This window comes from Bos mutus, chromosome 23 (assembly GCF_027580195.1).
Source record: "Bos mutus isolate GX-2022 chromosome 23, NWIPB_WYAK_1.1, whole genome shotgun sequence".
In the NCBI taxonomy this organism is placed as follows: Eukaryota; Metazoa; Chordata; class Mammalia; order Artiodactyla; family Bovidae; genus Bos; species Bos mutus.
In genome coordinates, this window is record NC_091639.1 from 23,740,148 (window position 1) to 23,765,708 (window position 25,561).

Genomic DNA, 25,561 nt, shown 5'->3' on the forward strand with positions numbered 1-25,561 from the left:
AGTGCCCTCCCCAGGGAACCTCCACCCCTAGGAGAACTGGCTGATGGGACCATGGGGTGCTGCAGACCAGGCTTGCAGGGTAGGGGGACAACGTGTCCTAGTCTGTCCAGTGAGGGGATGGCAGGGGCTTGAGAGAAGGGAAAGGGAGGGGGCTGAAAGAGGAGGGGGCTGAGGATCAATATCCTCGGAGCCAGAGGCTTTCCCACACCCACCCTGAGAGACGCAGGGGGCGGAGAGGGGCAGAGGAGTGACCAGGAAGTGGGGGCGGGACACTTCTACACAAAGAAAGCTGCAAGTGGAGAGGCAGGGGCCAACAGTCTCTTTCCCTGAATCTTTGTCCCATGCTTTGACTTTTCTCCTCTCATCTATTTATCTGGAAGGACTCCCCTCTCCGATCCACCCTTTCGTTGTACTAAGACTTTCCCCATCCCTCTTGCCTCTGAGCCCTCAACTCCCTTTCTCTCCTTGTTTCTCCTACGTTCTCGACCCAAACACCAGCCCTGCCCTTCGGTCTTCATCCCACCCCTGAAGTCCTAATGGCCCAGCCCCTCCCCCAGCCTCAGGACACTGGACTTGAACAGAGTCCAGGATGTACCCATAATGCCTTGGTAGATGAGAGGGGCAGAGGGCTCGCCACTGGGAGGGATCCCACGAAGTGACAGCTCGTAGGGGGATTCGGGAGGGGGTGAGGGCACCAGAGCCTGACGGACATCCCCTGGCAGTAGCTCCTCATGGGCCCCTGGCCCTTCGGGCACCCGTAGGCGCAGCTGGAAGTGGGTAAAGGTGTCAGGCTGGGCAGTCCAGGCCACTCGGAGGCGCCCTGTCTTGTCTTTGCCCAGCACCCTCAACTCGGCCAGCTCCTGGGGGCGCTGCTGCAGGACAGGGGCCTGAGCCCCTTGAGTCGTTGAAGGGCCTGAGGGAGGAGGCTCATCAGTGGCCCCCAAGAGGCCTGAGAGGGAGGACCCTGGGAAGAGGCAGGGCGAGAAAAACAGGAGAGTCGAGTATGAGAGCCAGAAAGGAGACTGCAGTTCCCAGGTTCTGCTCTCTGGCTTCTAAGAGTCTTCAGACTTTCCCTTTGCCGCTCCTGGATCACCTCATTGTCCCAAACATCCACTATAGCCCTGCACAGACGGGCCTGCAGGTCATAAACAGAAGAACTAAGTCTGCCATCCCTCCTCCCACAAGGCTCCTAGCTCCCTTCCCATGGGAAACCCTCCCCACTGGGTGGAGGTCCTGGCTTCCATTAGTGCTGCAGTGAGAAGCCTGGAAGAAAGAAGACGGTGGTGTTAAGGAAGACTCAAGAGACAGTGGGCAGTCAGAAGAGAGAGAGGAGTGGACATCCAGCTCCGGTGACATCTGGGCCCTAGTGGGGAAGAAGAGGTCCATAACCCCTCCCCCCAACAGCCACAGGGCGCCCCCTCCCTGAGCCAGGATGCCGTTCCTGTGGGAGAGACAAGTGTGAACTGAGCCAGGAGGTCTGGAATGCCAGCCCAAGAAGCAGTGGCTTCACCTCTCACCTACCCATGCTGCCTAACGGTTTCAAGGCCACCCCCAAGCAGTTCCGATGCGTCTCTTTGAGGTTAGGGCCAAAGTGTGGAAAATAGTAACCACTGACCACAGTTGTCAGCTACCCTCACCACAGTGAGTCAGAGTGGGAAACCACTGGTTTCACGCCCTACCCCACCCAAACTGCTCCAGAGAATCTTTGCAGACACTGTCCCTCCCATCAAATGACCCTTCTATTGCCTAGAACAGGATTCCTGGCAGAAGTGTCCTAGGAACCCAAGTGAAAATCAGACAATTCCAAAGACCAGGTCTCAGCCTCCGGTATCCACCAGGACCCTGAGGGTGGAGGGGGTTTCCAGGGACACAGGAAGGTGTGGGGACCCCCGGAGCCTGAACCAGGGAGGGCTGGAAGGCAGAAGGGCACAGGTGGGGGAGTGGCAGCCTGAGCAGTGAGGCAGTGGGAGGCACTCATAGACTCCGATGGCAGGTGAGACCGGGCAGGGGGTGGGGGGTCGCGCGGCCCCACCCACGCTACCTGTGGTGGTGATGAAGGCGTAGGACTTGGAGGTCTGCCCTGCCCGCACCCCGTGGACCTCCACGTGGTAGGTGGTGCCGGGCTTGAGATCGGGCAGACTGACGGTGCGCGCGGTGCCCGGCACGGTCAGCTCCCCGGCGGGCCCCTCCGCGGGCGGCTGCGGCCGCCAGCGCAGCACCACGCGCTCGAAGTGGCCGCGGAGCCCGTCGAGCGACACGAGGAGCGCGCCGTCGGCGGAAGTGCCCAGCACCTCGGGCTTGGGGTGGCGGGGCGTCGCCACCCGGTCGACGCCTTCGGGCGAGAGGCCGTAGATGCCCTGGTTGGAGTTCCGCTTCCAGGTGCCCGAGTCGGGGCTGGCGGTGGGGTGGGGGCGACCGGGCGGGGGTGCAGGGGAGCGACGCCGCTGCAAGTATTCGTGGATGTGGTGCGCCACCGACGTGTAGGTCTGGTTGGCTCGCAGTGGGTAGCCGTGAGCCCGCAGGTGACGCTCCAGGTCCTGCACCGTGCCGCGGAAGCGGCCCAGCTCGGCGGTCAGGTTGCCCCACGCCCGCCGAGGGGGCTGGGGCGGGCTCGGCCGCGGCGGAGACTCCGCCTCACCCTGCTCCGCGGGCCGCGAGGGCCGAGGGGGCGGCGCCGGGCGCGCGGGCCGCGGGGGCCGCGGGGCTGGGGCCGGCCGGGGCCGGGGCTTGGGGGGCGGGGCTGGGGGGTGCGCCTCCGGGTAACTGTAGTGGCCTGGTGCTGCCGGGCGGAAAAAGGGGGAGGAGAGAGCCGGTCAGTGGCAGCACCCCCCATCACCAACCCCTGCACTCCCCCCACGGCAGCCCCGCCCGCGTCCCTCCCACCAGAGCCTGAGGCCTCTTTCCTGGGCCCCAGCCCCACCTGCAAAGAGAACCGAGAGAAGTTAGTGCCCCAGGACGCCCTCCCGCTTCGCCCTCCAAGCCCGCCACCGTTGGTGCCCTAGAAAGAAGAAATGAACGGGTGGGGCACTGCGTCTGAAGGAGAGAAAGGGGCGTGGGAGGAGAGAACGCGAGCGACAGCGAGGTGGGCGTCCCTCTGTCACAGGAAAGGGAAAGAAAGATCCAGGCATCTGTTAAGAGACTTGGAGGGTTAGTGGAAAATTACTGCTGAGACCTAACTCCCCCAAACCCCAATTCTAAAGTCAACAGGCGCCTTGATCTCTAATCTCCCCCAGCTCCAGTCCCAGGAGACCTGACCACTGAGATGGAGCACAGGGCAGTCCCTGTGCCCAAGGTCAGATCAGAACCACCCCTATCTGGTTGGGCCGGATAGCATCTTTTATTTACTGCATCTCTCCATGAGGCTGCTCTTCCCAAACTCCAACCCACCGCCTGCCTACAGGACTCCAGGCACCTGAGAACTCCGTCTCCTCAGAGCCCCTGGTACAGAGGAAGGCCCCCAGAAGGTACTTTGGGACTGCCACACACCCTGTGCAGTGCATTCAGAGGAGCCTGTGTGCACGGCTTCCCAAGGAAGTGGCTCCTAGGCTCAGAAACTTCCCCAGCCCTTGGCCAGCCGTACCTGTGTTGGCCCTGATGGAAGCTGGGTAGCTTACTGCCCGGCCCCGCTCGGCAGTGACGGTCACCACGTATTCTACACCTGGCATCAGGCCGGTCAGCAGCGTCCCGTCTGCCTCAGAGGGCACTTCCAGCCGCACCCTCTGGTTGCCAGCACTGACGTAGGACACCACAAACCGGTCCACTTCAGCCTGGGGGCGCAGCCAGTTGAGCTCCAGTGTGGTTGGTGTCACAGCCACCACGCGGAGGTCCTGGGGGCCGTCAATCACTAGCCAGGTCAGAGAGAGGAGGCATCAGGTGGGAGTCTGGTTCTCGGTTACCAGCTGTCCTGCTAAGAGCCTTGCCCCCAGCCAGTCCCTCCCCTCTGCCCTCTTGGAGGGCATATCCCAGCCCCCCCTTTTCAAATCCATTCTGCACCCATGACACCCCACCCTGCAACAGCCCCAGCTCTCACTGGTGGTGATGGTCTTGGAGGCAGGAGGGCCCCAGTTAGTCCCTCGAAGGGCACGGACAGTGACCTGGTACTCCTGACCAGGGGCTAATCCTCTCTGGTCATAGGCTGAGGCAGAGCTGGGCACCCGTGCTGTGAATGGGGGGCTCGCCCCCTCTGTCTGCAAGAGAGAAAATTCTGGGTGGATCAGAGCTGCCACTCACCCCTGCTGCTCAGTGCCCCTGATCCCTTCTTTCCCCAAGGTCTAGGCAGAGTCAGCATGAGATTGTGTAGAACTTGGCCCTTTACAGCTGGGGAGCATGGATGGTATCAGCAAACACATCTAGAACACCTACTCCGTGCCAGCTCCCGTTCAAGGCAATTTACATGTGAACTCACTCAATTCTCTTAAGAATCTAATGAGGTAGGTCAGATTATTCCCATTGGACAGATGAGGAAACTGATGTACAAAAGTATTTAGTGGTTTGCCCAAGGAGGCAGGGATTTAAACCCAGGCAGTGCGACCTCAGAGTCCCCTCTTATGGGGACTACCTTTTTTAAAAAAAATATTTATTTACTTATTTGACTGCTTTGGCTCTTAGTTGTGGAATGAGGACCTGGCCTTGAGGCATGTGGGATCTTAGTTCCCTGACCAGGGATTGAACCCAAGTCCCCTGCATTGGAAAGCAGATTCCTAATCACTGGACGACCAGGGAAGTCCCTGGGCACTGCCTTTTGAGCCTGTTCATCAGCTGTCTGTCAGAATTCTACCTGACACATGCCAGGACTCTCTTTCTGGCTTTCCTCCGGCAATCCTGACCCTCTGGGCATGAGGAGGGTCATGCCCTCCTTCTCATAAATCCGTTCCTGTCATAACAGGTGAAGCAGATGAGGGATACCACTTCAAGTCTCACTTCCTCCTTGAGGCAGCTGCCCCAGCCTGAGCCTTCCCCTAGAGACACCTGTTCCTACCTGTGTAACTTGGGTGTGACCCACATCGTGACATTTCCTTTGAGGTATTTTCCTTGTCTTTTCAGCAGGGTTGTAGGCCCCTCAAAAACAAGGCCCACCTGCTCAGAGTTCCACAAATATGTTTCCTGAATTTGTACCTGGCATCATTCTGGGCCCTCGAGACACAAAAATAAGAGATATGATCCCTGTCTCCTCAGAGAGCTCATGCTCTAGTAGCTAAATGTGTGGCCACGTTTTACATTTTATTAGATCCTTAACCCAAATCTCTGTGTGTAGTCCATGCCTGTGAGAGAACAAACCCCATTTAAGTATACCTGTAAAGTGTTATGATTATTTGCAGGAACCCCACAGAAAATCTGCCAGCCCCTGCTCCAGGCAGGGTCTCCTGGAGTGCCAGCCTCTGGGGAAACAGGAGGAATGGACGTCTGGGAACAGCTCAGCATTTCGCTGGGCCATCTAGCTAGAACAGCTAATAAGGACGCTCTGTTCTGCTTTGCTATGTTGGCTGTGATGGGGACACCTCCATTCAGCCAAGTAGGATTGGAAATTTCAAAAGGTACTCTCCTAAACCAAGAGAACTGCGAGGAAATCAACACAGTAAATACTAAAGTATAAAACCAGATGAAGGGCCACGTAGAGACTTCTGGGTTGAGGATGAAGTGAAGCTTTGTTAGAGTTTTCTTGGCTGAAAAGGTTTTCTGGGCATGCAGGATCTTCATCTCTCTCTTACTCACTGCCCTAGAATATCCCAGCCTGGGAGGCCTTGGATGGGTGTCTACTCAAGGCCTTATGAGGCCTTTATCCTTCCCCAAACCTTCTCTCTCTCTCCCTTTACTCCCCCAACCCACCACCACCAACACACACACCCATACCCCTTGAGTGCTTCCTGATGATGTCCGGTCCTTCCAGGGAGACAAGCCTATCCCTAGGGTACCTTCTCCCTTCAGGTCACCTACATGAACCTTTTAGACACTTTGAGATCCATCTGGGAACAATCCCCTGAGAAGTTATACTGCCAGTCTAACCCACATCTTTCAGCACCACCTGTCTGGTCTGAGGCTGGCTCTCTAACCAGAGGCTGGCAGCTGATTCGGCCCCTTCATGATGGTTTGGCTGTTTCACTGATGTCCTTGGCAAGTTTCTAACTCTATTCTCGATATTAACCTCATGGCCCCACGTGGAGGGCTCCACCTTGGCTGGCCCCTGGAGCTCACCTCACCCTCATCCTCTTTTTCAGACCAGACCCGAACACAAACTTTTCTGAGGCTGCAAGTTCCTGTGTCCCAATGAAAATGTGACATAGCCCCAGTTTCCAGTCTGTGGAATACATTCAAACTGGAAACACCTGGATGTCTTTCTGTTCGGGGGTTCACCTCCCTCAGTTTCTTCAAACTTTGTCTCACATTCATAGAAGACCTTGCCTTTTGCAAAACAGCAGCATTCCTTGAACAAAAGCAGTGGTCCTTGGACTTGGGGTACATGAGAATCACCTGGGGGTATGTTATGATGCAGGTTACCGGGCTCTTCCCCCTACAGCTTCTCATTCAGCAGATTGGGGGGCAGAGTCTGACAGTTTGCATGGCTAATGCTCCAGGTGATGCTAATACTGCAGGTCCAGGGAGCACACTTTCAGAACCGCTGAGCATAGCCGTGCCACGTATGCAGGGAAAAGAGGAATGTTCCTCTTCTGTGTTTTGAAAATCATTCCAATAACTAGGTGTGTCCCTTGGCCAGGAATAGCAGAGTTTGAGTTTTGAGAGAAAAGTGTTTCTGGAAAAGGGAAAAGGATAAGGTAGAGAGAGAGGCTTCTAGGAAGATGGCAGTGGCCAGAGGGATAGCCAGCTACTGAACGCACTCTGTGCCAACAGAAATGGATACAGAGTGCTGGCCAAAGGCAAGAGACACAATCCCAGAGGCCAGCCACAAAAAAGTGTAGAAAACATAGTCAGAGGGCCAGCGGCACAGGCTGATGTGGAGTCCAAGGGAGGTGTCTGGGGACCAATTTTACGGGAGCATTTTCCACACCCAGGATCAGGGAGAACCTAAAATGTGATGGAGGCCCATACCCAGTGCAAAGCAGATGAGCTGAGAGCATGGCCAAGCTGGATACAGGCTAGCTGGATCCCCCCGGGCCCCACAAAGAGGGAGAAAGCCCAGGGCTCCTCCTGGGAGATTGTGCCTCTGGAGAACACCAAGGATGAGGTCATATTTACTAAGAGCAGGAGATGCTGTTGCCCTTTAAGCTCCTTCTAGCTCAAATGTTTATTTCAATTCTTTCCCTAAAGTTTCTTAGGGAAATTTCTCTTAAAAGTCCAACCCTCTCAAGATTGGAACTATGTAAATAATATACACGCAGAAAAGAGTGGGAGAAACACTTTAAAATGTTAACAGTACTTGTTTCAGTGTGAAACAGCCAAGAATTATTTGTTTTTTTCCCTAGTCGCCAAATTCTTGTCTTGTGATTAAATTATTTTTATAACTGAAAAACAAATTTTTAATGGAAAAAAAAAATCCAGGCTCCCTTGGTTGTGCAGCAAAGTAGGGATTTCTGCCTCTGCTTCTACCAGAGGGTAAGGAGAGATTAAAACATGATGGGGCCTGGGTTTGAGGTGATAATATTGATAAGGAGACTTAGAATGACTAGGCCAGTTGGGGTGGGGATGACAGCCAGCACCTCAGAGCTATCCCTTCTGTCCTGGAGGCTTCCTAAGTTTAAGCCCTGGAACTTACTTATTTTTCCAGAGTCCTGACTGGGGAGAGATTAGAGTAACATGGCCTACCCACCTATGGCATTTGTGGAATGATGCAGGAAAACATATTTGAATGGGAGAAATGTCAGATGATTTGCAACTAGGAGACCAAACACACCATAAAAATCCAATCTGCATGAAGGGAGATCTCTAATGAGAGGCCACAAACTTTGTCCTTAGGGTGCCCCCAAATATTTTAAGAGTGAGTTGGAAGGAGATAGAGAAATGAGGCTTTGCAATGTACTGATGACTTGGAGGCTAGGGAACTAGTTCACAGAATCAAATTATTACAACAGCCTAGACAGCTTGGCCCAAACCAAAAAATGATAACACTGAACAGAGCCAAATACAAAGGCTTATATTTAGATTTAAAAGGGGGTATGTAGTTGAATGTCTTTTTTTTCCTTGTTTATATCTTCTAAAGTATCTACACTGAGCTTATATGACTTTTATAATAAAAAGTTACTTTAAAAATCAAATGTGATCAAAATAACTGACAGTTTGTGTGACCACACGTTCATATATGTCAACTCTGAGAAAAGTAGCTGGATATCCAGAGTCAGCCAGGTGAGTGACTGGATTCCTTTCTGCCCCTGTAACTGGGGGGAAGAGGCACATGCAAAAAGGAGGAGGCATTAGAGGAAGAAAACAAGAAATGAAGGATTCAGAGAACAAAGCCTCAAGGAAATAGGGAGAAGAAACCAGTGGGTTTGGCCTGGAGGGAATGAATGGTGATGTGATGGTGTGTTCATTTGCTTCAGTGCTGTCCGACTCTCTGCGACCTCATGGACCATAGACCGCCAGGCTCTTCTGTCCATGGAATTTTCCAGGCAAGAATTCTGGAGTGGGTTGCCACGCCCTTCTCCAAGGGATCTTCCTGACCCAGAGATGAAACCCGCATCTCCTGCATTGGCAGGCGTTTTCTTTACCACTGAGCCACCAGACAAGCCCAAAGTGATGGCTGATGTCTCCAAATATCTGAAAGTCCGTGGTGTAAGACGAAGGGAAAGAAAAAACACATTCCAATGCTGGTGAAGGCCCAGCTGGGGCCACTGAATGGATGTATGAATGGGGCAACTTTGGATTCAGCAACAACAGAAAGAAGTGACTTCAGTAATGAGCAAAAATGGAGTCAGCAGGCAGCCTTAGGAAGTACTGAGCTCAAGGTCACCAGAAGAGTTCCAGCAGCAGTGGGCCTATGATGCAAAGGCCTTCTGCACCCAGTGTGGGCAGAATGAGAAGGTCTTGAGCACAGCTTCAGGAATCAGCTACCCGGACTCAACCACTGATTACCTGGAACTCCTTTTGAGGTGAGCGCCCCCACCACCAGCCCCACTCACTCAGCCCCCTCTTGGAGCTTGGCTCTCACCGTTGGGATGAACTGGATTTCATAGGCATCCACATTGCCAGGAGCCCGGGTCCACTCTGTCCGAACCGTCGTCTCCTCCAGCAGGTGCATCCTCATGCCCTCGATGGCCGGCACCTCTGCTCAGGAGAGTGGGATGTGAGAAGCTGCTTAGCCCAAGGGAGCTCCCCATCCCTACCCCAACTCTCACAGGCTCTTCGTACTCAGGGTCACATTAAGAGATCCAGCCAAGTTCCCAGTCCTCTCTGGGGGGAGAGCGGGGTGGTGAGGAAAAGCCAGCAGTGGCCTGAACAAGCCTTGGTTTGCTTCACTGCCCTCCATCTCCAGGAACCAAAATCTCCCAAAAAGTACCTGAAGAGGGCCCCTGGATCTGCTCATCAGAGATCTTACAGCAGGTCCCGCCTGCAGGCATCCCCCCCCCCACCCCCACCTCCACCCGCTGTGGTTCTGCAGCCCTGGTGGACCCTGGCCCTCAGGCTCACTGCCCCACCGCCCACCCCAATATATGACCACCCCCATCACCCTGCCTCCAAGTCCGGGGGCTCCTCCGCCTCAGACTCAGGCTTTCTCATGGGGCTCCAGTTTTCCAGCCCCAGACCCAGCACACTGAGGCAGGCTGTCGGCTCACCTTCCCCGCAGTCCTCCCCTGCATAGCCGTCTTGGCAGACGCAGCTGCCCTCACGACACTCTCCCCGGCCGCGGCAGTCCCCAGGGCACGTCTGGATGGCACAGTCGGGCCCCCGGAAGCCCTCGACGCAGACACACTGGCCTGCGCTGCACAGTTCCCGTGGCCCGCAGCCCCCGGGGCAGGCGCTGGCAGGAGGCTCTTCCTGCCCACAGTCCTCGCCGCTGTAGCCCACGTGGCACACGCACACACCCTGCACACAGCGACCACGGCCCCGGCAGTCGGCCGGGCAGGTGCGGGTGGCGCAGGAGGGGCCTGTGTAGCCCGAGTCGCACACGCAGCGCCCGTTCTCGCAGCGGCCGCGCCGGTGACAGTTGGAGGGGCAGACACGGAGGCCGCAGTCCTCGCCCGCGAAGCCCTCCCAACAGGTGCACACACCGTCCTGGCACACGCCGCGCTGGTTGCAGTCGCGCGGGCACCGTCTCACACCGCAGTCCTCACCCTCGTAGCCGTCGTCGCACACGCAGCGCCCCTCCAGGCACTGGCCGCGGCCTTGGCAACCCCTGGGGCAGCTGCGCTTGCCGCAGTCTTCGCCCTCGTAGCCCACGTCGCACGAGCACACGCCATCTTCGCAGCGGCCGCGACCGCGACAGTCCCCGGGACACCGACGGCTCCCGCAGTCCTCTCCTGCGAAGCCCGGGTTGCACACGCAGCGGCCGTCTACGCAGCGCCCGCGCCCGCGACAGTCGCCAGGGCAGGCACGCGTACCGCAGTCCCGGCCTGTGTACCCGGGCCAACACACGCAGCGGCCACTCTCGCAACGGCCCCGGCCGCGACAGTCCCCGGGACAGCTGCGCACGCCGCAGTCCTCGCCACTGTAGCCCGCGTGGCACACGCATACGCCGTTCTCGCAGCGCCCGCGGCCCCGACAGTCGCGCGGGCAGGCGCGCGCGCCGCAGTCGGGCCCCGAGTACCCGGGCCAGCACACGCAGCGGCCGTCCTCGCAGCGGCCCCTTTGGTTGCAGTCGCTCGGGCAGCTGCGCACGCCGCAGTCGTCCCCGCTGTACCCCGGGTCGCAGATGCATTCGCCATCCTCGCAACGCCCTCGGCCCCGACAGTCGCGGGGACAGGTCCGCGTGCTGCAGTCCTCGCCCGCGTACCCGGGCCAGCACACGCAGCGGCCGTCCACACAGCGCCCGCCCTCGCCACAGTCCCACGGGCAGGTCCGCGAGCCGCAGTCGTCGCCAGTGTAGCCCGGGTTACAGACGCAGCGCCCGTCCTCGCAGCGCCCCTTCTGGCTGCAGCCTCGGGGACAGCTCCTCACCCCACAGTCGTCGCCAGTGTAACCGGGGTTGCACACGCAGCGCCCATTCTCGCAGCGTCCTCTCTGGCTACAGTCTCGGGGACAGCTCCTCACCCCACAGTCCTCGCCACTGTAGCCTGGATTGCACACGCAGCGCCCGTCCTCGCAGCGTCCCCTTTGGCTGCAGCCGCGAGGGCAGGAGCGCACACTGCAGTCGTCCCCAGAGAAGCCCGAGCGGCACACGCACACACCCTGCACGCAGCGCCCGCGGCCGTGGCAGTCCCCGGGGCAGGAGGGCCAGCTACAACTGGGCCCTGTGTAGCCAGGGAAGCACACGCAGCGACCACGGACGCAGCGACCCTGATCATTGCAGTCATCTGGGCAGGAACCGGGGGCAGAGGGTGGTGAGGAGGGGGGTCCCTCTGCACCTTCGGGATCTGAGCAGGTGGGCCCACCCCAGCCTGGCTCACAAGAGCAGGCACAGCGGCTCAGGTCAAACACGCCATGGAGACTGCAGAGGCTTCGAATGTCAGTCTGGCCTGGAGTAGGAGTGAGAGTTGGGTCTCAGTCTCTCTGGGGAGGAGAGGGTTAGCCTGTGTAGTGCTGCCCTGAGTCAGCTTCTCCATCAGGGAAGCCTCATTTCCTAAGGCCATCTCAGTTTCCAGCTGCAACTTATCACCCAGGGCCCTAACATTCACTGGGGAGGGCTGACATCTAGTCACATGGCTCCTCTCTCAGAGCCGTGCCCTGGGCTGCACTCACCACTTGCAAAGAGGAGGCGGGGTGCCTTTTTCTAATTCACACCAAGGTCCTCTAGTGATGCCCACCCAATCCTAACCACTTCCCTTCTTTTCCATGCTCCTCCCTGTGATCTTCGGCTCACCTGTGCCAGCCTGGGCAGCCGGAGGACAACACCCACCAGTGCACTGTTCCTTGAGCCCCTTCACCAGCTCCTCCAGGATCTCCAATCGGACCCTCAGGGCCTGCACCTCTGAAGCAGGGACAGGGGGCTCAGTGCCTGGGGGACAGCCACAGCCAGCTGAAGGGGGCAGGTTAATGCGGTGGGTGAACACCACCTGCTTCTCCCCTCCTTCCACGGTGTGCTCGTAGAGCCGAGAAGAAGGGCCTCCCCCTTCTGGCTGCACTGTACGGCCCCCGGGCTGGGGAGGGGGCCGTGGGGCTGGGAGTGTCATGTTGGAACGTGGAGAGAAAGGGCCTGCTGTGACAGTGCCCAGCAGCATCAGAAGGGCCAGGTTGGAGGTTAGGGAACATTGGGTGGGCATCTTTCCGGAGGCTGTGGGGAGAGAGGGCACATATAAGAGCAGACTCACAGAGCAGACAAGATGAATATCCCCTTCCCCAACACACACACCCACAGTCCCACCACCCACAACTCATCTACCCGACTCACATATTTGCAAAATTCCACATTCAGCTCAATCCAATCACACACCCTCCCTGGGCAGATCTGTCTCTACCTTGCTTTCTTATGTCATTTGGTCACCCTGCTCCCCCACTCCTTATTTTATTTATTTTTTTACTGTTCCATCCACACTGGTCTTTTTTGTTTGTTCCACAGACACTACAAGCTTACATTAGCCTAAGGGCCTTTGCACTACATGTTTTCTCTGTCTGGGGTGCTCTTCACTCAGCTCTTAGAGGTTGGCTCCTTCCTGTTTAAATCTTAACTCACATGTCATCAACTCCCAGAAGTCTTCCTTGGTGCCCGATTGGAGCAGTCTTTCATCACACTTCATCAGTGTCCTGCTTATGTTCTTCATGCCATTTACGGCTGCCTGAATTATCTGTTTGTGAGCTACTTGTTTGTTATCTTTCCCTCACCACCAGAATGTGAATTCCATAAGAACAGGGACTTCATCTGTCCTGGTATTGCTGCATGCTTGTGCCTGGCACACGGGATGGGCACTATACAACACAGTTTTTGGTGTTTTTGTGTGTGTGTGTGTGGCCATTCTGCACAACTTATGGGATTTTAATTCCCTGGTCAGGGATTGAACCCAGGCCCTCAGCAGTGAAAGTGCAGAGTCCTAACACTGAACCACCAGGGAATTCCCTATCCAACACATTTTTGTTGAATGGGTCAGCAGATGAATATAAAAGACTAATCCTTCCATAAGCAACTGGATCCCAGCTCCTAGTATCATTTTAGAAACCTTAAGGTATAGATTATCCTCTCCTTCTTTCATTCAGCCCCTCACTCTCAACTAGATTCTTCCCATCATCTTTTCATATAAGCTCAAAAAGCTCATTTTCTTTAAAAAAAAAAAAATCCTCTTCCTCAGGACTTACATTACCAAATATCAAAATTTATTATGAAGGTGCAAGCATAGAGCACAGAACAGAAACAGACCCACACATATGTGGTCACCTGATTAATGAAAAAGAGGCCCCCTACAATTAGAAGGAGAATAAATTGTGATAAATGGTCCTGGATTAGTTGAAGATCCACATGGGAAAAAATCTATCTCTACCCTACGTCCACATACAGAAATTAATTTGGAATGAGTATATAGATCTAATCATGAAAGGTAAAGCAATATCTTTCACAAAATGTCTTAGAGGAAAAAACTATAGGAGAAAACCTTTATGACCATGAAATAAACAAAGATTTCTTAAAACCTAACCACAAAATTTACCATAAAAAATTTCACACAAAACTAAACCACAAAAAAGATATTGATACATTCAGTTCAGTTCAGTCGCTCAGTCGTGTCCGACTCTTTGCGACCCCATGAACCGCAGCACGCCAGGCCTCCCTGTCCATCACCAACTCCTAGAGTCTACCCAAACCCATGTCCATCGAGTTGGTGATGCTATCCAACCATCTCATCCTCTGTCGTCCCCTTCTCCTCCTGCCCTCAATCTTTCCCAGCATCAGGATCTTTTCCAATGAGTCAGCTCTTCTCATCAGGTGGCCAAAGTTTTGGAGTTTCAGCTTCAACATCTTGGACCACATTAAATCGATAACTTCTGGTCATCAAAGGACACCACTAAGGGCTTCCCTGGTGGCTCAGTAGTAAAGAATCCACCTGCCAATGCAGGAGACATGACTTCGCGCCCTGGTCCAGGAAGATCCCACATGCCTCAGAGCATCTAAGCTCCTGCATCACAACTACTGAGCCTGCGCCCTAGAGCCCATGTTCTACAACAAGAGAAGCTACCGAAATGAGAAACGCACACACCACAACCGGAGAGTAGCCCCCACTCGCTGCAACCAGAGAAAAGCCCACACAGCAACGAAGACCCAGCACTCCCCCAAATAAATATAATTATAAAAATTATACAGTGAAGAGAAAAAGAAGGCAAGCCACAGAATGGGAGAAAATATGTGAGAAATGTCAGGATATATATATATATATATATATATATATATATATATGTATTATATATGGTGGGGAGATTGGGAGACAGTGCTTGATAGTTGAGAGAGGATAAAAATCTAAAGAATTCCTTCAGAACAAAAACAAACAAAAGGCAGGTGCCAGTTTTTTAATTTGCAAAAAAAAAAAAAGTCTCTCTAGCAAAGAATATATCCAAAGGTCCAATAAATATATGAAAAATAAACATATGCATGTGTAGAACAAAACCAGTAATCAGGGAAATGAAAATTAAAACAAGCGGATGCCATCAAATATCCACCAGAATGGCTAAAACTAAAAGGGCTGTTGATGCTCAATATTGGCAAGAAAGTGAGGCTACTGGGACTCTCTTTTATTGCAAGCAGGGGCAGAAATTAGTGCAGCCACTTTGGAAAACTGATAGGCAGTTGCTACTAAGGCATACAGCCTATAACTTGGCAGTTACACTTCTTGGTAAATATCCAACAGAAACGACTGCACGTATCCTCCAAAAGACATGACTGCATGTATCCTCTAAAAGATGAGTACAGGAATGTTCATGGGATTTTTTTCATATGAGCCTGAACTGGAAGCACCTCAAGTGTCCATTAATAGTAGAATGGATAAATAAATTGGGGCATAGTCATACAATGGGATACTCCCCAGCAATAAAAAAACATCCTTCTGGGACTTGCTGGGTGATCCAGTGCTCAGGACTGGATTCAATGCCAGGCCCTGGGTTCAAGCCCTGGTAGGGGAAGATCTGCAAGCTGTGCAGTATAGCCAAAAAGCAAACAAACTCCCCACCCCCACCCCGCCAAAAAAAAACACAAAACATTCTTGTTACACACAGCAACATGGACAAAATTTGACACACATAATGCTAAGCAAAAGAAACAAGACACCAAAAAATAACATTGTAAATGATGCTATTCATATGAAGTTCAAAAATAAACAGAACTAATAGAAGACAGGATAGAATTACTAGAAATATTTTGCACCTTTAACTGGGTGGTTAAACAAAGGTACGTATAATTAAAAATTAATTGAGCTATACACTTATGTGCATTTCAGTATATGCACAAAATATACTTAATATACAAAAATATACCTTAAAAAAAATTCCCCAACCTCACACTCCCTCCAGCCACCACATATTTCTCTTCTCTACTTCATGGCCATAGTTGTCAAAAGAGTTATCTGGACTTGTTGTTCCTATCTCACATATCCCATGCATGTCTCAACCAGCTCCCATCTGACTTCTTTCAGTCTACCAAATAGCCCTCCCTGAGGTCTCCCAATGATCTGTGTCACAAAATCTAAAAGACATTTGTCTTCACCTTGATCTCTCTCAAAATCACTGGACACTGATGACCACGTCTTCCATTTTAGAGCATTCTGTATCTGTGCTGGCAATAAGGTAGATAGGAGAGATCACTGGCTCTTAACACTTAAAATGTGGCTAGAGGGACTGAAGCACCAAACTTTCTTTAGTATTTTTAACAGCTCCCCAGGGGATTGCAGTGTGTAGCCAGACTGTGACCTACTTGGGGTAGTCATCCACTTAGGTACCTCATCCAGATCCAAGACTTTAATTTCCAAACTATATCCCAAAGTATAAACTATCTCCTCTTAACTCCAAGCAATATAGCTATCCTTCTATTTGGCATCTCCTCTTGGGCACCTCAGACTCAACACATCTAAAACAGAACTCAACGTTCATCCCTCCTGAACCCTATCCCTTTTCAGTGTTCTCTACTGCAGCTCATGGTCCCATAGTTACTCAGCTTCACAAGCCAGAAACCCAACAGCTCACTCAACACCACCATATTTCATCATATCAACCCATATTTTATTGTAAATGTCTTTTTAATTTGCGTATATTTCTCCCTCTAAGCATCATTATAGTCCAAGCTACTATCTACCTTTTGCTTAACAACTGTGATTGCCTCCTAGCCAGTCCCTCTGCTTCTATTCTTGCTTCTTAAAAATCTTGCAAAGGCAAATAGAATGTCCCTCGACCCCAAAAAACTTTTCATTGGCTCCCTTCTGAATAGTCTTCAAATACTGAGAGACAGTCCTGCACCTTCCGGCCCCTGCTGACCTCTCCCACCTCATCCCCCGTAAGACTTCCCTCCCTCTCTCCATTCCAGTCCCACCAGCCTTATGTCTCCCACATTCTTCCCAGCCCCAGACCTTTGTATCTGTGGTTCCCTCTATGGAATGTTCTTCCCTTTTCTCTTGGCTTCCTCATCATTCAGGTCTCAACCCCACATCTCCTCCTCAGGAAATCTTTCCTGTCCAGGTCAGCTCCCTTATTATATGATATTACAGGATCATGTAACTCCCATTTGCAGCATTTATAATAATTTATATTCACATATTTATTTGTGGGATTATTTTATTACTTTCTTGCCCACACTCAACATTGCTCGCTAGACTGTAAGGTCCATGGAGGCAGACATAGCACCTGGTTTTTTGTTTTGCTTTGGCTGCTATATCCTTACATCTGGCACATAGTAAGTGCTCAAAAAATATTTATTGACTATATAAATATTTAGTCAATTTACATAGTTCAAGTTAAGCCCAGGGCTAGCACAGGGCTGGAGCCAAGGACAGGACCAAGGTCAGGGCTAGGACCACGGACAGCTATCTGGGGCAGCTATTGACCAGGGAGCAGACCATGTGTAGATCCTGGCAGGACTGCATAGAACAAGCCCATTGGAAAACCATTTGGCACAACTGACCAAATCCACTGGAGCTGTGTGCAAGCCCTATGACCTGGCAGCTCCACTCCGAGGGGTCTACCCACTACAGCAGTACTTCTCGTAATAGCCGCAGACTGGGAACTACCCAAATGTCTCACATGAGTAGAATGGATTAAATAACACGTGGTTTGTTCACACAGTGGAATATAATAAAGCAAAGAGAACAAAGTATAACTATATGCAATAACACGAATGGGTCTCACTAATATAGGGTGGAGCAAAAGAAGTCACAAAGAAGAACTTGCTGAAACATTGTTTCATAAACATTCTGTTTGTGACATTTGAGTCTAGACCATGTGAACTGTCAATCAGTAGAGTTGCAAATCAGAAATGTGGCACTCTCGGGGGAATGGGGACCAAGAAAGGGCATGGTGGGGAAATTCTGGGGTGCTAAGAACGCCCTGTTTATTGATCTGAGTGCTGGTCACCCAGTTGTATTCGTGGAATCCACTGAGGCAAGAACTGGGGGGCACAGGGAGACGAGGATTAGAGAAGAAAGGTAGTGGGGTGATGGGAGGAACCAGGAGAGGGGGCCTCGGTAACAGAGATGCGTGGAGGGTTCAGGCGAAGGGTTAAGGAGCGGTGTTAGCAGGTGCCCAGTTCTTCCAGACCAGAGAGGCTGGAGAGGGAAGGAGAGTAGGGTGAGTGATGGGAATGCTGACTGAGGAGGAGGATTAGGGGCTGTGACCAGTGCCTCCCACAACACACACACACATTTCCTGGCTTCCTATGCTTAAAATTCTCCTCTGAGTCTGAGAAAAAGGAGTTTCCAGGGCTACCAGCCATCACACTCCACCACCATCCCACCAGAGATGGAAGAGGAGCGGGCAACAGGAGCAGAGCATTTCCACACTGAGAGGCACCCTGCCCCACAAAGCCCAGCAGAAAGCCTGGCAAGCAGAGAGCTGCCCTTCCCTCAGCCCCTCTCTCAGCTTGGAGTGTAGCCCTGGGTGTGAACTGGGCTCTGACTTACCTTCAAATTCTGTTGCCCTGTGTCTAAGGTTGCGCACATCTCCAGGTGCACACACACACAAATACACATACACATACAAATGTACTCACATGTGCTTATCCACAAACACAAATATGAACACATTTCTTGTATCTGTCCATCCTAAGTCGCTTCAGTCCTGTCCAACTCTTTGCAACCCTATGTATTGTGGCCTGTCAGGCTCCTCTGTCTTTGGGATTCTCCAGGCAAGAATACTGGAGTGGGTTGCCATGCTCTCCTCCAGGGGATCTTCCCAACCCAGGGATTGAACCTGTGTCTCTTACATCTCTTACATTGGCAGATGGGGTTTTTTTACCACTAGCACCACCTGGGAACTATACATATACTTATACTCATCCAAAGAAGCTTGCATCTTTGCAGGCACACATATTTGAGTATGTGCAGGGGTTTCCCAGCAGTGAAGAACCCATCTGCCAATGCAGGAAACTTGGGTTTGATTCCTGCCTGGGTTGAGAAGAGCCCCTGGAGTAGGAAATGGTAACCCACTCCAGTATTCTTGCCTGGGAAATCCGATGGAGAGAAGCCTGGTGGGCTACAGTCCATGGGGTCACAAAAGAGACACAACTTAACTACTAAACAAACAACAACAGGCCATACACACACAAACTCCTCTTCACATTTCCTCCACATCCAGTCATTGAGCGATGTCTAAAAAAGCTGATTTCTCATTGGCTCAGAGGGCAGTTGTGTGAGTCAAAGAACTTAGTTGGAGTGAGGGGAACCACACAGGAGACCCTTCTCCAGAGGAGGCAGAGGTTACAGGGTGCTCCACATCCCTGGGGCTTGGGAGGAGCTGCCAGTCCCCCTCCCTCAACAATCGAATCCTGCACCTCTTCCCCACTTGGTGGGAGCAGGGGGAGGGTCTCTGCAGCAGGAAGAAGCAGGAAAGTAGTGAAGCTGGTCTGAGAGGAGAGGCACGAGAGGAGAGGCCCCCACGGGCCACACCCCCAGAACCTCCCTCCCAAGCCCCTCTCCCCTCGAGTCTCCACCGCCAGCCTAGCTCCCTATTCCCATTTCTTGAAAGAATCGCGGTCTTCTCTCAGCACCAGGAAAGCAGGATACTTGGTTGTCCCTTATGTTTCCTCTCATCGCCCGCCCTCCCGCGGCGTTAGCGGTGCCTGTGCGCAGCGAGAAAGGAGGGGAGCACGGGCCTCCCCCTCTTGGCACCCTCCCCATAGTCGGAGGGCTGGCAGGGATGGGGCATCGTCCCAAGCGATGACTCAGCGCGCAGGGTATTCATGTGGTAGCCAAGTTTGACACTTCGCTCATCAGGGACTGTAGGTCCCAGGAGCTGGGGAGAGGGGCTGGCCTCCTGCAGGGATGTTCCAGAGGTGGGGGATTTTGGCCCCACCCCATGCTTTTCTCTGTCCCTCGTACCACAAGAAGAGCGAAGGTAGAAGGATTCTAGCACTGAGAGATCAAGGAGGGAGGTGAGGGCGGGCTGCAGACACTGGGTTGAAGCAGGTGGCAAGGAGGTAACCAGGAGATGGGGCAGTTGGAGGATCTAAGACACCCCTTATTCTGGGAAGTTCATGGGCCAGAGACGTGGGAAAATTAAAGGATTTCCGGACCCTCAGTGGCAAAGAGTACTGGGGAGGAGCACTGAGTGACCAGGACTCAAGGGAAAGAAAGTTGAGAAATTAAGGTGCTGGGTCCCCGGGAGTCTGGATGCAGGGCCAGGGAAAGAGGGGAGGGGGGTTAAGGATCTGGGAAGTGGGCGGGGATTGGAAGCGGACGGACGGCAGCTGCGGTGTTTCCGTGTTTCCGAGTTGCTTCCCAGTAGTTCCTCTCAGTTCCATTTCCAGTTGTTTCCAAGCCATTAAATTCTTTCCAGGCGAGATAAGGGTCCCGCCCGTCCCACCCAGGGTGTGTCACGTGTAGGGGGGAGGTTCAGATGGACAGAGCAGGAGAGCCTGGAAGGGGGATTGGAGCGAAGACGGAGCCCCTGTGCCCCTCTGGAGGCATCGCGCAGTCATCCCAGCCCACTGAACCGTGAGTCACGGGTGCAAAGCTCTCTGCCAAGAATAAATTTTAGGATTCTCTCCACAGACTCCGTGCCCTTCCCAGACCTGGGAGTCCTAACTCTGCTCCATTGCTGCATTTCCTAAAGGCTGGAGACCCCCAAAACTCCCTCCCGGGGCCTTGCAATCCACCTGCTGCCACCCGGGGAGTCCCCATCTGGATGCTCAAAAAAGTTCCCTCAGGCACGTTCCTAGAGTTCTGGCTCAGCCGCTCCAGCCAGATCACTTGGGGTTCCACCAGCACTTCCATCCTGAGGTTCAGCCGGCCACCAGCTCATCCTGGCTTCTGGTTTCTCCCAGCCCCAACACCGCACCGATAACCGCCTCCACCTTGGTGCCGCCCCTGGTCCTATCCAAACCCCAGCATCCATCCTCCGTGCCCAACTCACACACACCTGCACTGACTCTCCCAGACACACCCTCCACGGGGAGTCCGGTCCTGGGTGCATGGTCTTATTTCCTCTGCCCCCGCAGAAAGTCCCTGCTCTCCTGCCAACCTTCACCTGGGGTTTGGGGGTAGAGGTCCCCACCTCTCCCGTCTCTTTTCCTGTCTCCCAGAGACGGAGGTTACTTCCTTACCTGAGTAACCAGCAGCTTCAATGTGTCTGTACCTGCTCTGTCCCGAACTTGGGAAGGGGGGTTCTCAGGGAAGGGTGGGTGGATGCCCCTTGGCAGCCCTGAGCTCCTGGTATATCCCCTTGCTCGTTCCCTGCAGCAGGGGCTCACTGAGCCGCGACCCGACTGTCGATCTGGGCAGCGACAGTGAGGAGGAGGGAGACTGAAGCCAGCCGGGGGAGGAGAAAGGGAGGACCAGCATGAGGTCAGGGAGGGGAGCGGAGATAGGGCAGGTCCTCCCACCCATCCGCCCCTGCCAGGCCCTCCCAACGTCATCATATGTCACCCCTCCTCTCCTCCCTCCGTCATCCCACCCACCTCCCTGTCTGGGATCACTGAGTCCCACAATACCCTCATCTCACCCCCTCCAGCCCTCATCCAACCTCCCCCATCCTTTCCTTATCCCACTTTTATTCTTCCTCCTCACCCTAATTTGTGTCCCAACTTGACACCCCCATCCCTCATATCATTTCTCCTTTTCCCCACCATTTCTCCACCTCTTGCTCCTGCTCTCTAACCTGTTTCCCCCTCTTCCAGCACCCCTTCCCACGGCCAGCCCCTCTCCCTCCTCGGAACCTCCTCCACCTCTTCCCAGCTGCCAAATTCCTCCAGCTGGGGTCTTGCCCAGCACCCGGTCCTTCATCCCCTTACCATTTATCTCCTGGCAGGGGCAGGCAGCAGAGAGGGTGGGTGGCAGGAGGAAGCCTCCCTCCCCAGTCTAGACTGCTCTCCACGAGGAGCCTTCTTGTCCCACCTCGGCCCCTGCCTGGCCCCACTGCTCCCACCTGCACTGTGTCCTCTTCTCGCCCCGTCTCTGTGCTGCCTCTCCCTGTCTGTACTGTTCAATCTCTGGTTCTCAGCTCAGGGATCAGTGCCCCCTTTTCATTCTTTCACCTGAGCAGCTTCCTAGAGAAATGGCAGATGAGGCTTGGGCACTGGCTGGACAAGAGTGTGGCCTGAACACCGAGACATAGACGACTTGGGAAAGGTGGGGTTCACAGGAGACAGGGAAGGGAAGCCTGAAAGTTAGGAGAAAGGTTTGGGGACGGAGAAAGAGTGAGAGCCAGGGGCAGACATGAGGGTGGGGGGCACATGGCATGCTGATGTTCTGGAAAGAGGAAGGGGACTAATTCTGTGCTGCAGCGGAGAAGCAGGGGTAGGGAGGGAGTTGTGGGCTTGAGGAAGAGGTCATTTCGATCTTGGGTAGAGATGGGAAGACTGGCCAGAGGGCAGAGTGGCAGATGCGCACATCAGGCTGCCGGGCTCTCTCTCTGGTCTCATTTCCCCATGTGCTTTGCTCCCCTGATGAGGGGCTGAAGAAGAGACTTTTTCTGGATAAGAAATATCCAGGCTGAGGGAGGTTTCACGCAGATAAAGTTCTTTCCATCCAACCAGAAAGAGGTTTCACGCGGATAAAGTGCTTTCCAGTACTCTTGCCTGGAAAATCCCATGGATCTCAGAGCCTGCTACTGTCCATGGGGTCACAAAGAGTGGGACATGACTGAGACTCCACTTTTCACAATCCTCACCATGGAGGCTTGGCCAAGTGACAGCTCGAGGGTGACAGGGAGTGCGGGAACCCGTTTCTTGACTCTGTACATCGTTGGGGCAGAGGTGTCCACAGGTCCCCAGGGTCTCGGGTGTGTTGTTTCTGGGGGGCAGGGCGCACTGGCCCAGCCTGTGGCTCTGCGGAATGCCCCGTGAGCTCCTGGTGGCCGAGGGCGAAGGCTTGCGTGGGTGCTCGCATGGGTGTCACCGTGTGTGCCCGTGTGTCTGGGTGTGCATGTGTCTGTTTTTTTTTTTCCTGGCTTTGATAGGAAAGATGAAGTCAGCATCTTGGATAGAGTTGGGTTCAGCTTCCTTCCTCTGCCTTGGCCCGAAGCCCCCAGAGCCTGAAATAGGTAACAGTTTCCCTCAGCTTTCCATGCAGGGCTTGGGGGAAAGCACTTGAAAGGGTGGAGGGTCTAAAATGGCATTACCTGGCAAGAGCAAACTTGAGAGAATAGATTTTCTCTGATACTGCCCGATTCTAGTAATTCTAATGGTCATATCCTGCCCTGCTCCCTTTTTTTTGATCCTGTACCCTATATGTTGGTTTTATTTTTATCAGATTCATGTATTTTTCCACTGCACCACTAGGCATGTGGGATCCTAGTTCCCCCACCAGGGATCAGACTTGCACCCTCTGAAGTGGAAGCGTGGAGCCTTAACCACTGGACCAAAGTGTGGAAGTATAGTGGAAGTATGGTCACCGTAGGTATACTTGGTCCAAGAGTGGCCAGAAGAGCCTGGAGAGAAAGGAGGACTGAAATGATGGCCTTGGGGTGTTCTGGAAGTCCACTTCTCAGGGGAGACAGGATGCTGGAGTCAGAAAAGGGTGCGAGATTCCAGACATTCACAAGCTCAGAAGGCATTCAAAGAAGCCGAAGCCACTGGAGGCCTGACAGACACAATTCCAGCTTCTGAGATAATCATTATCTAAAATGTGATCCACACCCTGGATTTCAGGCTCCTGGAGGAGCTTATGTCTTATATATATATATGTTTGCCTTTTATCAGAAAAGCACTGGGCCTTGCATAAAGCAGGTGCTTCATAAATGCCTGTCAACACTGAGTTGCCAAAGGACTGTGAGAGAAGTAAGTGGCAAGAGTGTCTGGCAGGGAGCCTCAGAGTGAAGGCAGGGAGTCCAGTGGTCAGTGGGGTCGCCTTCACCGAGGTGTCCCAGGCAGTGGACAGAAAGGCTGGGGTCTTACTGAGACTCGTTTGTGTGCTCTGGCTGTTCTCCAAATCCTTGGTCTAGGTGTCTTCAGCTGTGGGCCTCCATCCTTGAATGAACCTCCAAGTTCTTGTCCTACCCTCAGGAGGATGAGAGATAAAAGGTATACAGCAAGGAAGGAAAGGAGAAGCCGAGGAAGACAAGAGTAAGGGCAATTGAGGGCAAGGGCCTGAAGGATAGAGAGGGAGCGAAGAGGCCAGGGGCTGTGATCCAAAGAAGCAGTCCCAGAGAGGGGAAGATAGAAAGCAGTTGTGCTGGGCTTCCGTTTACAAAGCCCTTTCCCACACCGCAGCACTTTATTAATCCCACTTTATGCTGAGGAAGTGGGGGCTTGTAGACATTAATGGACTTGGCCGGGTGACTTTGCTAGTGGTGGTGAAGGTGGGCCTCAGGCCAGGTTTTCAGATTCCAAAGCCTGTATGGCTCCCCCTCCCCCAAGAAGAGCCCTAGAAAGATCGAAGACTTAGGACAGAAACAAATGAAGGGCTTCAGGCAGGATTTGTTGGGGAAAGGTGGGTGCTCTCGATTTCTGAAACTTCTTTCTGCATCCAGTTATGATGTAGATTCAGTGGGAAGAAACTGCCAAGTCAGGGGGTCAACACTTCATTACTGAGACTGGGGGGTGGGGCGAGGTGGGAGGTGATGAGGAACGTGGAGAGAAAAAACTGATCCTGAGATGAAAGAGGGGGAGAATTAAGAGCCTGGGCTGAAAAACAGGGCAAGAGAGCCACAGGAGGAACAGTTTGGACCCTTAAAACTTCCTTTGCCTGGAGACATGGGTGTGGGGAAAAGGGAGGAGGGAGGACATTTCTATCTCGTGACAAAAGAAAGTCACACAATTATTTTGTTCTCTGCTGTGGGGCGGGTGGGCGCCCGTATTTACCAGAGGGACCGGGGTCGCTGTAGCAACCACACATCTGGGCCCCGGAATCCAGATGTGCTGTATCCAGAAGCCATAGCAGAACGATGAGGCAACAGTGTGAGGCTCTCCAGTCCTGGCCCCACAGCTGGGAGAGGACCGAGCACTGGGGGAGGTGAAGGGAGAGGGGGGCACGGGGGCGGAAGGAGGAGAGGGCTGGAGCAGGGGAGAAGAGAGGAAGTTATGGAAGGGGGCAAGGAATGTGGATGAAGGAGTGGAAGCAGCTGGGGGAGAGGAGAGGACCCAGAAGAAAGGGAACAGACTGTGAAGCGGAGGGGGAGGAAGGGAAAAACACAAAAACCTTGAGAAACCAGCAGATGAACAAAGGATAAAGGGTGTGAATGAGAAGGTGATAACTTGGGGCTGGGTAGAGGGCAGAGAAAGGCAGCAAACCAGTCTAGAGAAAAGAGAAGAGGGAGAGACAGTGGACGAAAGGCGATTCTGAGGAAGGAAAGTAACAGAACAGAAAGATACAGAGGGTCTGACCACAAAGGGGTCAACAGGACGCGCAGGAGTGACAGCACGTGGAGGTGGCCTTCAGTGGGGCCAAAGCTAGAGATCAGCACGGGCCTGCAGGGAGGCAGCCAGACTGACCTGCTTTCACCCCCCATGGCACACCCACTCTCCACACCTCTCCTGAGCCTTCCTTCCCACCACCCAGGCCCTTGCCAAGACAGAGTCCTGGCTCACACCACAGTGCCAGCTGTGCCCTGCAAACCAGCCAGAGGAGCTGCATGCCACACCCCAGAGCCCCCTTCTGAGAAGCCAGTACTTTAAGCACGCTCCTGAGCTGGCGTCAGGAAAGAGAGAAAGTGACGGGACAATGAAACAGTGATGGACCCAGATGGGATAAAAGTGGAATCGAGGAGAAAAGGACCAGGTGAATGGAGCAGGTGAGGAGAGAAAGCTGTGTCCACTGTAGACCAGGCATCCTGCACATCATCTTTCCTCCGCACATCAACCCAAGGAGTAGGCAGGAACACCCCGTTGTGCAGGTAGGCAACTAAGGCTCAGTGTGTGCAAGAACCTACCAGTGTTAGTCACTTCGTCGCGTCTGACTCTGCGACC

General features: G+C 53.5%; 1 protein-coding gene across 1 annotated transcript in view; it reads right to left on the reverse strand.

Moving 5' to 3' along the window:
• The window catches only part of TNXB (tenascin XB), a 56,249-nt gene extending 35,278 nt beyond the window's left edge, over positions 1–20,971 (reverse strand). Inside the window, 8 exon segments of the mRNA XM_070361175.1 lie at positions 596–964; positions 2,042–2,779; positions 3,581–3,844; positions 4,031–4,187; positions 9,098–9,213; positions 9,723–11,561; positions 11,906–12,316; positions 20,762–20,971. Coding sequence (XP_070217276.1) covers positions 596–964; positions 2,042–2,779; positions 3,581–3,844; positions 4,031–4,187; positions 9,098–9,213; positions 9,723–11,561; positions 11,906–12,305 — 3,883 coding nt within the window. The 5' untranslated portion in view covers positions 12,306–12,316; positions 20,762–20,971.
• Between the last annotated feature and the right edge of the window lie 4,590 nt (positions 20,972–25,561).